The 14,926-nt window shown below is 38.4% G+C and overlaps 1 protein-coding gene across 4 annotated transcripts in view; it reads left to right on the top strand.

Moving 5' to 3' along the window:
- GABRA2 (gamma-aminobutyric acid type A receptor subunit alpha2) overlaps positions 1-14,926 on the top strand; it is a 106,740-nt gene that overhangs the window by 2,175 nt on the left and 89,639 nt on the right. For all 4 annotated transcript variants that reach the window (XM_072124855.1, XM_072124847.1, XM_072124862.1 and 1 more), the window contains exon 3: positions 2,119-2,234. In XM_072124855.1, coding sequence (XP_071980956.1) covers positions 2,119-2,234 — 116 coding nt within the window. The remainder of the gene's footprint in view (positions 1-2,118; positions 2,235-14,926) is intronic.

The raw sequence follows: 14,926 nt of genomic DNA on the forward strand, positions 1-14,926 counted from the left end.
TGCGGATCATGGATATACCACTCCAAAACCAAGAGAAAGTGGACATTGCCTGGAGTTAGTAACATGCAACGTGACATTACTACAGTATTTATCAAAAACAGTCACTGAAAAGTAGACAGGATCTATTGTATTCGCCTCTAGGTGGCGCTAAGGTACAATGCCAAGCTCCAACCTAACACAAGCAGCCGCTGCTTTATTAGGCAACTTTTTGCTCATTGTTTTGTTGCCTTATAATGGCAACATAAATACATAGTAAGTGTTTTCTTTCTGCTACAGCGTATATTTATCCGTGAGGATTTTTAACAAAGGGGATAATTTACCCCTTATTCATAGGGCTTTATGTATTGCGCAATTTCTATAAAATATCCTCAAAATAACTTGGCTGAGGCCATAACATCAATGCCATTAGCTTTTGTTATTGTTCTCAACAAAATAACCAACTTTTACTTTTTTAAGCTCAACTTATGTGAACGATTGCAAACTCTTTTTTTTTTTTTTAAATATTTTTGTTATTTTGCAAATGTATGCATCTTGTAGCCTGCTGAAAACATTTAGTGAAGTAAAAGAAAGTTGAGGAAGCAAGTTTACATTTGTAGAACATGTGTATTTGTTATTGTTGTTGTCAGTATTCTATTATGATTTATTTTTATTCTTTAGTATTATTATTATTATTATTATATTATTATTATTATTATTATTATTATTACTATTGCCATTATTTTTTATTCTCTCCCAACTGTTGATCATGAAATTCCACATTAATTCTGTTCTTTGAAAATGATTATGGTTTTTTTTTTAATTCATTTTGCACATTTAAATAACTTTATTAACAAAGATAAATTCAAATTTGTTTTTACACGCATGAATACATGAATTACATGCATTGATAGTCAGTAAATTTATCCTCATCAAATATCATCATAACCATCATCAACAAGAACCTTATTCAATGTGATTTAATCTTTATATAAATGCATATTACACTAAGGTTTTAGGAAGTGATTTATAATATTATGTCCATCACGTGAGTACAATTTACATGTAAATACAATTTTACTTATTCGATACTTTTGTAGAATCTGTTCATACGTTCATGATATCATCTATCTCATATCTATCTATCTATCTATCTATCTATCTATCTATCTATCTATCTATCTATAATTCAAAAAGCAGGCAGCACTCCACTCCATGGAGTGCTGCCTGCTTTTTGAATTATATATTGAAGACGCTATTTGCCAAAGTGTCAAGGACTTTGCACCCAACATTGTTGCTGTGCTGCTCTGGACTTTCCCATACTTATCTATCTATCTATCTATCTCCTATCTATCCATCCATCCATCCATCTATCTATCTATCTATCTATCTATCTATCTCAGATCTATCTATCTCAGATCTATCTATCTATCATAACTATCTATCTATCTATCTATCTATCTATCTATCTATCTATCTATCTATCTATCTATCTATCTATCCATCCATCTATCAATCATAACTATCTATCTATCTCATATCTATCTATCTATCCAACCAACCAACCATCCATCTATCTATCTATCTATCTATCTATCCAACTATCTATCTATCTATCTATCTCAGATCTATCTATCCATCATAACTATCTATCTATCTATCTATCTATCTATCTATCTATCTATCTATCTATATACCTACCTATCATATCTATCTTCTATCTATCATATCTATCTTCTATCTTTTTGTCTATCTATCTATCTATCTATCTCATATCTATCTATCTATCTATCTATCTATCTATCTATCTATCTATCTATCATATCTATCTTCTATCTTTTTGTCTATCTATCTATCTATCTATCTATCTATCTATCTATCCAACCATCTATCTATCTATCTATCTATCTATCTATCTATCTATCATCTATCTATCTATCTCATATCTATCTATCAATCCATAAGTTATACAATTACTATGACAATAAAAATTGTGTATTTAGACTTGCCCAAAACTTTACAATTTGTGAAATTTCACACAATTTTCAATATCATCCAATAGTGTTATATTTTTTGCTGTTTTGTGCTAAATATTATCTGTGGTTTTACATATGTTAACCCTCATCTATTTTTTCCGTCTAGGCAAGTGTTAGCAGACAGTGTGGATGATGATGCAAAAAACAACATCACCATATTCACAAGAATTTTGGACAGACTCCTGGATGGATACGATAACCGTCTCAGGCCTGGATTAGGAGGTAATCCTTCTAAAATTTTAGACATATAACATCGATGTGTAGAGGTCGACGTATTGATTCACATAGTAGCATGTGCTGTGAGGATCTGCATAGTATGGATGGCAAGTAACTCAATATATTCAGGCTACCAACCTGGAGGTGGAAGTATTAGTGTATACCACAATATGGTATATGTACTGTATTATGTATGAATGTAGATTGCTTTATTTATTAGGCATGTCTAGGACATTACTTTTATGGAATAACTAAGGAAAATTGATTCATTTTAGGCAGTTCTGACAACTTGAGTCAAACTGGTTACATAAGGATGACCACGAATAGTAGTGGAACAGTGTAGGGGAGATTTATCAAAAGTGCAAAACTGTTGATGGCAACCAATCAGAGATCAGCTTTCATTTTCCCACTGCATTTTATAAAATGAAAGCTGAGTTCTGAGCTGAGTTTGTCGTTATCACAACTTTTTAATCGGCTCTACTCCCTTATTGTCAATGCCTTCAACTGTTTTACATGTATGGAGACTGCAGGTGTGGCAGACCTGGGGGGCCGGTTGCATTAAAGTACCAGGATTCTGTCTCATGCTATCATTGTCCGGTACAGAAGAGCGATGTGACACATTCAGCTCCACTACATGTGGGAGATGTGGAAGCGGTTAGAGTTTACTAATAAGAAAAGTAAAGCTCTTGGACTGTGGGAATCAACACTGTAAATGTGATTTACACTAAGATATTGAAGTTCTGCTCGTAACTTGTTGCAATGTAATTGCAGGAGATCATTGATGTGTGAAATGCAGATTTGATTTTGTGTCTTCTGTGTCCTGGAATGAAATAATCTTCTAGTGCTGGTGCCGTGTAGACTGTCATTATTTCTTCTTGTCACGATATTTTTTGGCAGAGGTGTAGAGACCTTTGTAAAGTTTGCAGTAGAATATTTTACTCTATGGGGGTCATTTATCTTTTATTTTTCCCTTCCGTTGGTGTTTTTGCACCTTTTTGCTGCGTAATGGCTGTTTTGAGCCTATTTTGTGTTTGGAATGTTACGCCTCGATTCACCGTATAACCATTGTGTGTTGTTGCGCCCTATTTATTATTACATTGCGCCTTTTTACAGATGTTTGACAATGCAGCAAAGGACGTGGTTTGAATTGCACAAAATAAGGCTAAAAAAAACCCCTGCATTTGACAAAGAGCCAAAACGACAAAGACAAATCACTCACAATAGACGCAATAAGAGCTCAGAGAATGGAGAAATTAGATAAATGACCCCCTACGTTTTCATTGCTGAAAGGGGTATTCCCATGTGGGCATTCACATTTAATTTAATTCATTTTCCATATGTAAACATTTCTTCAATTGGATGTTATTTAAAAATATGTTCCCGTGTGAAGATAATTTCTCATAAATGTAGTCATGTTGTCCCTTACAAACGAGATAGCTTCCTTGGATACGACCACCCCACACTCTGGCAGCAGTGGCCACACATGCACTATTGAGTCCTGCCTGACCACCTGGATTCAGCGATCATTACCACAGGACGGCTGTGCGACATGCAGTAACTCCCGGACATTTCATATACAAAAACCTTTTGTTTCTTTGTGTAATCGCTCCAGCCGAGGTGGCGGTATCCGAGGACACAGTCTTGTTTCTAAGGGACCATATCACTACATTTATGAGAACTTATCTTCACACAGGTAATTTTTTTGATAACATCTAATTGAAGAAATGTTTATATATGGCAGATTAAAGAAACTGAAAGTGAATGCCCAGACGAGACGAGAATACCCCTTTAAACTTTATGTGTAAGAAATTCTTGCTATGCTTCAAAATACATTGAATAGTAATAACGAATGTATAGATGAGACATAGATTGGTCTATATTTTGAGATCAACATTTTCTTGTAGTCTTTCACTTTTATGTCCAAGACTTCTCCCGTGCTGCACCTCCACCATAGTCTGAGCTATGGAAGCCTTAGGTTATAGTCACATAGAAGTGAATCAAAAATCCATGTCTATATATTTTGCTGCTTTTTTTATGTTTTTCATAGGTGAAAGACTTTGTTTCATCTGTATGAAAAAAGCAATAAAATGCAAGGACAATTGAAGGATTTTAGAGGTTACTTTCTATGTATGAATATATCTTGAGCATAGTTTGGCTAGTGCTAGGATGAGAATTTATGTAGATTCATGTAGATCATATGACAACTACAAGATTTTCTACAACTAAACCCACTTTCACACGGCAGTATTCTGATCTGTACTTTGCATCAGTATTTGGGAGCCAAAATTCAGAAATGGAACCTACACAGAAGATGACCTTATAACATAATTTGGACTAAAGCTGTCACTTTATAGATACAGGCGGTTCCCTTACTTAAGAACACTCGACTTACATACGACCCCTAGTTACAAACAGACCTCTGGATATTGGTAATTTATTGCACTTTAGTCCTAGGCTACAATGATCAGCTGTAACAGTTATCACAGGTGTCTGTAATGAAGCTTTAGTGTTAATCTTGATTCTTATGACAACTCAACATTTTTAAAATCCAATTGTCACAGAGACCAAAAAAGTTCTGTCTGGGATTACAATGATAAAATATACAGTTCCGACTTACATACAAATTCAACTTAAAGGAAACCTACCACTTGTAGTGGCAGGTTTCTGATGGAAATACCGGGCACCAGCTCAGGGTGAGCTGGTGCCGGAGCTTATTTTCGTTAGTGTTTTAAACCGCGGTATCGAGGTTTAAAACACTTTTTAAACTTTATAGCCGGCGCAGGCAGGTACGCGCTCGGCGTTTACCGTGCGCGCGGCTACATAGGAAGTGAATGAGAGCCGCGCGCATGGTAAGCGCCGAGCGCGTACCTGCCTGTGCCGGCTATAAAGTTTAAAAAGTGTTTTAAACCGCGATACCGCGGTTTAAAACACTAACGAAAATAAGCTCCGGCACCAGCTCACCCTGAGCTGGTGCCCGGTGTTTCCATCAGAAACCTGCCACTACAAGTGGTAGGTTTCCTTTAAGAACAAACCTACAGACCCTATCTTGTATGTAACCCGGGGACTGCCTGTATATTAAATTAGTAGATTGCAGAAGTCTCAGTGTACTGTGCCTCTAGTGTAGGTGGTATATTCACATAATGGCATCAAATTGTGGTTTATTGCGGCATTTACCACTAAATCACAGCAAAAAATGTTCTAAGTGCATTTTGCCACCAGTATTTTTCCTATTTGACCTTATTGCATCAGATAATTGCATTGTAGCTTCACCCACGGTCTTTGTGCTTTATCCAGACTGACCTATTTACCCCACCTCATCATTCATTTCTATTGACTACGCAGTTCACTCTACAATTCCCTTAATATCAGTGTTGGCACAAATCCTGGGTGAGTGACTAATTTATGCAGAATTACCGTAGTTATATGTCACATAGTAGGTACAGTCAGCATTGTTATACTATTCTACTCTCATCTCTAGCCAGGCAGGGTCTAAGGATTTGGCACCCAATGTTCACTAATATTTTAATGATTGTAAAATCCTGCTAAAAACATTGTCTCTACATTAATAACAGCTATAACAAATGCAGATATTGCAGCCTTTAATGGACTGTAGAGCCAGATCACAGAGGGGCAAGGGTAGCCCCTCAGGCTCATTAACATAATCTGAAAAGTTCATTTTAGAAGGACAGATTACCATAGTCACAGTGCCTGGATCTATGAGTGCCCCTGGTTTACCTGTTTGATTTTGATGGAACATTTCCTTGAATCTGAAAATATGTGATAAAAAGATATTGTATGATAAAAGTCATTGCAAAAAGTTAAAGTTTGCCGCAATTGTATGTTAAAAGGAACTGGTCATCAGATTTTACCCTGTTAAACTACTTGCACTCTCAGGTAGTCCTTTCTAGAATTCCCTTTTTAATGTAAAAGCTCATGCCTTTACCAATAAATTGTCTCCAAATTCATGTGCGAATGAGTCATATTTTGCCTGAGATGGGTCAAGCCTAGAGGCTACAGAGAGAAATGTAGTTCAGATGCCCTACATTGGATTCTCTAGCACCTAGAAACTGACTTTATGGTGTCGTATTAAAGATAAGAATCTCAGATTGCAGCAGGTTTGTGGTTCTGTGATCCACAGAACTAGAGATAAGGGGGTAGAGGGGATTTTCTATATGAGAAGATTAGTACTATATGAGAAGGCTGGCATATATTTGCACAGCCGGCAGCTTCAAGTTTCCCTATTTAGACAGATACAAGCAGTAAAACGGCATCTACCACCAGGATAAAGAACTGTATGCAAATGAGCCTGAGGGGCTCCAAAGGTGTTAATGGAGCCTGGAGTCCCTCAGGCTCATTTGCATACAGTCATTAACCCTGGTGGTCGGTTTCCTTTAAAAGAAAGACAGGAACTGGATATTTATCTACAGTTGTATTTACCTGCCTCTACCTCCAGTTTTGTCGCTTACAGAACCACATGTGCAATGATTCATTCATTCTGAATGATGAGATTCTTATCTTTAATATGACACCATAAGCAAATTTCTAGTTACTAGAGAAACAGAGATAGGGTTGGCCGAAATGACTCCCCCCTGGAGCCTCTTGATTCATCTCAGGGAAAATATGACCCTTTTCTGTTAATTTTCACATGACTCTGGAGGAGACTTTTTATAGATAAAGGGTTAAAATTTCGTATGAAAGAGGAAATTCTTGAAAGAACATTTCCTACCCTACCTGAGAGGGCTGGTGACTGTGTCCCTTTTAACTTTGCTACATTTTTACTCTTCTCCTGAAGTTTTCTGTTAATAATAAAGTATGCATGACGCTTCCTTCGGAGATGTCTTGTACTTCAGCTTAGCTGCATAATGCTTTTAATAATGTGCTCCATGTGCTCCATTTCACTCTTGTTACTATGAGGTTGGGCAGCACTTGGGATCATTAAATATACTATACAAGGAGGACATCATTATTTGTATATGTGAAGCCTGGGGCATGTGTCTTTTATACAAGAGTAAGGTTTGCTTTCATTACTTTTAACCTTTAGTGTTGATGTTGGTTTTTATTCTGCTCATTTAGGTTTGAAATTCTTCATTTTAGTGCATTTATTGAATTCAAGCAATTTTGAGCCACACGTATCACTCGTTTTTTTCTGTTGTTTTTGCGCCTTTTCATACTTGCGCACCAATTTTTCACCATTTTTGCAACTAAACGCCAAACTAGCCGCGCAGCAAAAATAACTGTGTTTCCCTCATTTATTTTACCAATCCAGATATTTTGTTGCGCCTAACGATATTTATCACGTGCGACTTTTCATTCAGGCACAAAAACGGGCGCAAAAACACTCCAGCCCACAGGTGGCGTTAACTGAAAAGTAAGCACTGAGCCCTTGTGCAGAGCAGCTCATCCCCAGCAGTAGAGCTCAGCCAGACACTGCAGACACTACTAGTATAGACATTACAGATACTGCAGACTCTATTTACAGTTCATCACCTTCTATTTACAAAACATTCTGCAAAATCCTGAGCTCAGAGAGAAGTTTGCAGAATTTTGCAGATAGTACAGACGTGTGTCCCCCGTGTAGCAGGATGACCCTACAGGTGTCTAAGGGGGATAGTGTGCAGAATTACAGGGGTGCAGCAGGAGACCAGCACTGGGGGATCCCCTCCAGAAGAAGCCCCTGCTGAGGAGATCACTGGGTGCTGGGTGACACACACCTGGGTGCTGCTGTGAGTGTTATCTTCATTCTGGGATGTGGGAGAAGCAGAGAGGAGCTTGTAGCAGGATCACATGTAAGTGCCTGAATCTAACATTTCGCCGAAACTGCGCCAAAATTACATCTAAATTTTGTTAAAGTAAAGTGATTAATAAGAGGCAGGAAATTAACTTATCACAAATGGTTGTAGCTTGTGATAATTATGGCGCAACTACTACACTTAGGCGCAAAAAAAGTGATACATGTGGCCCTTTATTTTCTAAATATTAATTAAAAGAAATACAATGAAAAAATTAAATTACTTATTTGTTAGGAGTGAAATCTAAAATGATATCTTCCACAATTGGATCATTTGGGATATATGACCATGGAAGCTTTGTCGGGCGCAATCTACAAGGAACATTCTTATTTTTGTCTACACCGAATGTTAATTGTTTCATGGGATTTATTCCCCGTGTGATGGAATCTGGAGACAAAACCCATACAAACCTCTTCAATAAGTCTCTTTAGAATATTATCGCTGTGATGTGGCTAATCTTGTTTCTAATGCGTAAATTCAGAATACATCTGTTAAGTCCGTGAATTCATCTCATTAAAACTATTGAGCATATTAAACAAATGTCAGCCATGTTTAGATTAACTCCTGCATTCCCAACAATGATTTAGTCACATTGCTCAAAAAAAGTACAAATCAGTGTCATTTCACTTATTAGAATCGTGTTTATATGATACTTATCGATTAAGCTAATAAAAAAACAACAGTCTTATGCATTTCATGGACATGTATGTGTTACCCTGACATTCACAAAGACTGTGAAAACATGTTTGGGGGGGCACAGATTGGTTATATTAGCTTGCCTAAGCATATTTCCCTTATATCTAGTTTACACAGTGTCCATATGTAGGCAGCATGTTATAGAGCAGGAGAAGAGGAGAAGGTGTCACACAGCATTCTACCTGTTATACATTATATAGCAGAAGGAACTAAGAAAGAGTCCTTTGTACTGGAAGCATTTTATCATCATAGTATCCTATCTGTATACATCTTGTATATATCTGTAGGGAGCATGTTATACAGCAAGATATTCTGAGCAGAGTGTCCTATATGCAGAGTGTGTAGTGTCCCATATGCAGATAGCAAGTTATTGATCATAAGGAAATGAGTAGATTGATCAAAGTGTTCTATCTGCAGATAGTACAGAGCTTAAGGAGTAGAGATAATTTGTACTGAGTATCCAATTGGCAGGCAGCATGTTATAGAGGATAATGAGCCGAACAGTTGACTATGGTTTCCTATATGCAGGTAGCCTGTTATAGAGCAGAAGAGCTGAACAAATAATATGTTATTGATCAGGGAGAGCTGAGTAGATCCTTATGGTGTCCTATCTGTAGGCACAATGCTATAGAGCAGAATAAGCAGAGCACATTTCTAGGTACATCCGGTGGCAGTTTCCTCTAATGTAGAGTAGTATCGCCCTTTTTAGGGCTAATTCTTTCGTGGCCCAGAACTTTTATAAATTTTTCTTCCCCCAATATACAAATTTCCTAAAGAGACTACTGGGGCGGGGCATAGCCGGAACGGAGGCTGCACGGCGCAGCTACTCTATGCCACAGTAGCCTCTTGCGTTCCCCCTACCAATACATTTTCAGCACTCATCTGCGAAGCTGGGTTCTGTGCATGAGCAGTAGCTCTGGTTCCGGCTGAGCCGAGACTGCTCAGAACCCAGCTTCACAGATGAGTGTGCGTAGCTGCCTGCTGAAGATGTATTGGTATGCGGAATGCATGAGGCTACTGGAGCTTGGAGTAGCCGCTCCGTGTAGCCTCAGCTCCGGCTACTCCACGCCCCATTAGCCTCTTTAGGAAATTTGCATATTGGGGGAATTAAAATTTATAAAAGTTCTGGCCCACGAAAGATTTAGCCCTAAAAAGGGCAATATTACTATACATTAGAGGAACCTGCCACAGGATCTACCTTAATAGGTAGGTCAGTGGTGGTAGGTTTCCTTTAATGGACAGGAGTTAGTAGTATGGTGACACAAAAATCAACATTTTACTGCATTGCAGTCAGTTTTTTTTTCTTCATTGCAATGAATCACACAATAGTTACTTTCCTAGGTAATTCTTTTTCTGGATAAGATATCAATTCTTTTCCTTGCTTGAACAGAGAAACAACAAGTAATTGAAATCATTGAGCTTAACTGTATCTGTAAGTTTCACATAGACAATTATTTTAGTTTCTAGTATCTCAACTTCCCACTGCCTCCCAAGAACTATATTCTATAAGAACGATGGATAGACCTAGTATGTTCCATCGGAAGGATTTGCTAGATGTTGTATTGTAATAGCTAATGTCATTGAATGTTGTTTATCACCTTTATCACAAGGTGATGTCTTCATAGATGAGAGTATAGGGATCTGTCAGAGGCATGTAATGTGTGATATGTACCGTCATGTTAGACATTAGAGAAAATGAAAAGGCTCGGTGCAGATGCCTACAATAATGTTTCTATCTGGAATGAATGTACACAAATGCATTGTCTCCATTATTAAAAGAAAATGTAGATGTCGGATAAGGACACTCCACGCAGAGTGGAGCCGTCTGGCAATCCTTGGAATAGGTTCACGTTCACTAGGTTGGGGGAAGTGGTTCAGTAATAATCTGCACATAAATGCTTTCGATTTATTAACCAAAAGCTAGGAGGTGTCTGTCACTATCCTTTTGCATTGGTCCTCCATACTATAAAGCTCTAGAATAGAGCATAGATTTTGCTTTTGCCTCCATAAAACCACTGGCACGGTCAGCTCATGTGATTGAACAGGGATCGGGGAATAAGCTGCTGTCGGGCACTTTTGTTTGTAAGGATGCGAAAAAAGTTGAAACTATAGCTGCACCTTTTGCCCTGTGGCAAAAAGAACCCAGTTGTAGGTGTCTCGTATGAGAAGGAAATGATCAGGTGTCCCTGAAGTGTGTCCCTGAAATCCAACTCCCATCGCCTGATTGGCATTAGGCATCTCTTACACCAAGGAGAATTGGGATTGAAGATGCATATCCAGAGTGGCACAATAATTGCAGTGGACACATTGATGGCTAATCATGTGAACTGTAGGTGGTGCTATTTTAGCAAATTTTCATTTATAAACAAGAGTAAATATTAAGAACGCTTTGTAATTACTTAACTATAAATAGAACACATGTAGCAAACTTTAATTTTGCATCACTAAATGGCTGGAGCATACCATATTACTTAAAGGGGTTTTTATCCCCAAATCAAAGTTAGGCCCTATCCACAGGATAGGGCCTAACTTGCTGATCAATGGGGGTGTCAGTTATGAAGCCCCACAGATCACGAAAACGAAGGGTACAATGGGGGGGTACAATGTTACCACAGTCGGACCCCTCTTTGCTCCCGGAGAGTAATGGAGAAGACGGCCGTTCTGCTCCATAGTTCTCAATGGAGCTGACGGAAATTGCCGAGCGCCGCTGATTCTTGGAAAAACCCCTTAAAGCACTTAATGCCGAGTGCTGTAGTAGCACTGTGATGTGTGGTTTAGTCAGGCTGCTGTGATTTCGTGAGACATATGCTTGTATAGTGCTAAATATCTGAGGGACCTACGATGAAGTCACCCTGGTCACATGACATTACAGCTGCATTCAGAGATACAATGGGGAGGAGCTGCTGTATTCAGCCCGAGTAGGCCACGCCCATCTCGACTCACTATAGTGATGCTTAGATACCAGGTAAAACTTGAATAAAAGTTGAATATATGGGAATCTCAGGAGAATCCTTAGCTAAAAGAAAGTTAGTTACTAGTGCTCTATGGGAACCTGTTACTACCTGTATTTGTGAAAAATGTGGTGACAGGTTCCCTTTAATATGGCTCTGTAAACACTTTATAATAAAAATATAATATCTTCAGAATGCAGCGAGTACAAAAACAAAAACATGAAAGCAGAAGGGGCCATTGAAAAAGTCAAGTTAAAATTTTTTATTCATTGTATATTTAATGTGTTAAGGGTCAAAGTAAAGTCTATCACAACTCTTTAACCCCTAAAATTACTTTATATTCTAAGGGCATATTCACAACCAGATAAGCATGGTCTACTTTACAATCAATAAAAAGAAACCAAATATTATTGTTCATTGATTCTAGGTCAAAATCCTTAACATGGACAAATAAAGGGGTCGTATTAAGTAAACAGGTCAGCGGCTAGACTGAATGGTAAATGGTCTCAATCTAATTTGATGGAATGTCACACAGCGGAGCTTAGTCTTTTGTGATTCACGGAGTGACAGATGGCACAAATAGGTATTGAAACCTTATATTATTCAGCCATAGCATCACTTGACATGCATATTGCACTGCGCTCTATCCTTCCGTCTTTATACGTTATTCGGCTGGTTGCAATGATTTGTTTTACAATACGACTCAACACTGTAGGGGTCGGATACATAAAAATATCTGCATGACCCATTAATCTTTGCAGTTCTCCCCGAGATGATGGCATCTTTTTAAAATGTCACTCCAAACTCATTGGTATTAGATGGAGGTGTCCAGCACTCGGAAAACATCAGAGAACAGCAAGTAACTTCTCAGAGGAGGTTTCCTATGGCAACGTGTTTCGGTCCTCCAAGACATGGACCTTCATCAGGCATTTATAATATAAAACATACAGTGCTGGGAAAAAAATCTGGGAAACGGGTCAGGGACAGATTAAGAGCACCATGGGCACTGGGATATTTGATTATCAGGGGTGTAACTAGGAGAAGCAAGGCCCCATAGCAGACTTCTGAATGGGACCCCCCTACCCCCTCAGAAAATATACACATTCGTATACCCACACATTTATACGCTCTTACACACATACACACATTTACACACTTATGCACACACATTTATGCACTGACATGTGCATTTATAAACCAACACACCTCTGTCCCATTAGCTGCTGACCCCTCCCTCTCCTCGACATTTCTTATCTGAGTTGCCGATTCATACTGTGTACTGGGAAAGATGTGCACTGTTATTCACATGTTGTACTGTACAGCGTGCAGCATAATATGCATACAATGGTGCGCATCCTTCATTCTTTATAGTGTTAGGTCAGATGCCAGGGCCCCCTGACACTGTAAGCCCCAAAGCATCTGCTATGGCTGCTACAGCTGTAGTTACCTTCCCTGATTATTAAAGCCCCTACAGTGAGGAGGAGGATTTTGGAGGATGTTAGTTATAGAGGCGGAACTAGGACCCTGCTACCCATCAACATTCAGCATATATAAGGCTATATACAAAGTAATGAATAGGACTAAAAAAAGTATTATGTGCCGCCATATTCTTGCGTGTTAAGTTTAACAGATTTTACTGTGCAGTTCAAATTACACCTCCCCTTTATTCTTTGGGCCGGTGCAATTCTGTGAATTCCAAATTTATATAGGTTTTATTTGGTTTTAATGGGTTTCAAAAAATTAAAACATTTTGCACAAAATACTTTTTTATACAAAAAAATTATGCTTATACTAATATACTATTTATACAATTTTTTGTGGGGCATCCTGATGTTTTCTTTGCTGCCATTTTGAGGAGTGTATGACATTTTGATCACTTTTTATTACATTTTTTATGTTATGCAAAAGGACAAAAATGTGGTGTTTTTGACATCTCGGCGCTATTTTCCTGGTTACTGGATTTATCGCCAGGAATAACCGTTTTTATATGCTGATAGATCAGACTTTTTGGGACATGGCAATACCTAATATCTTTATGATTTTTATTGTTTATTTTTATATCAGTTCTATGGAAAGGGGGGGATTGGAACTTTTAGGTTTTTAAAAAATTTTTTTTCACTTTTTACATTTTTTTTCTGTATTTCTAGATCCCTAGGGTAATTTAACCATTTAACCCCAGGGAGTCTGATCAATATTGAACACTACAGTATTGCAGTATATTGTAAATTTACTTGATCTGTAAAAGGCTCTTGCTATGACTGCCATGGAACCCTGTGTTGGCTGCCATAGCAACCGTCCGACAACCACCGATGATCCAGGATGACGGCATGCATGCTGCAACATCAATTAAGTGTCGCCATTATGTTTTATGGCGGCACTTGAGAGGTACCAGCACCGATCCCAGGTGTCAGCCACGGAGGTTAGCTGCATAATGCAGCTAACACCTGCTGTGTATGGAGTATGTTTAGCTTGTGAGCCCACTCTATGCATCCTTACCTGACATGTAACATATGTAACATACAGGTATGTCACGTATCGGAAAGGGGTTAATACAGAAAAAAATGATTCTCTGCATCTTAAATGGTGTCTTTGCATAAGTACCAGTAATGACAGGAAACGTTGCAATCTATTTTATCTTTATCCTTCACTTTAAGGGCCAGTTCACATCTCTGTTCTGTCTTTAGTTATTGTGAACCAAAACGTGTTGTGGTCAACCACACAAAACAGATGCAAGTCTTTCTGTTATACGTTACCTCTGTGTAACTACCTCACCTGGTTTTGGGTCCCAATAATTGATACTAGTACCTGAAGACATAAAAGTGATGTGAACTGTGCCTTACTCATGTCATCTTCCGTCTTTCCTAACCTGCTGTGAGTCACAGCAGCTAGGGCTCTACTCACCATCATAGAGAGAAAAGCTGCTAGAATGAAGATTACATGTCACATGTGGATAAATGTTAGGTTGGGGGCTAATAATCCAAAAGCAAAATATGTCCTTGGGGAAGTAAATCTGGGAGAGTCCCTTGTTGAGAAGGACCTGGGGTTACTAGTAGATCATAAATTGAATAACAGCATGCAATGTCAATCAGCTGCCTCTAAAGCCAGTAGGATCTTGTCATGTATCAAAAGTAGTAGGGACTCTCGTGATAGGGATGTAATATTACCACTGTACAAGGCATTGGTTCGGCCTCACCTGAAATATGCTGTCCAGTTCTGGGCACCGGTCCATAAAAAGGATGCCCTGGAGCTGGAGAGGGTTCAA

The sequence above is a fragment of the Engystomops pustulosus genome, chromosome 1 (genome assembly GCF_040894005.1).
Source record: "Engystomops pustulosus chromosome 1, aEngPut4.maternal, whole genome shotgun sequence".
In the NCBI taxonomy this organism is placed as follows: Eukaryota; Metazoa; Chordata; class Amphibia; order Anura; family Leptodactylidae; genus Engystomops; species Engystomops pustulosus.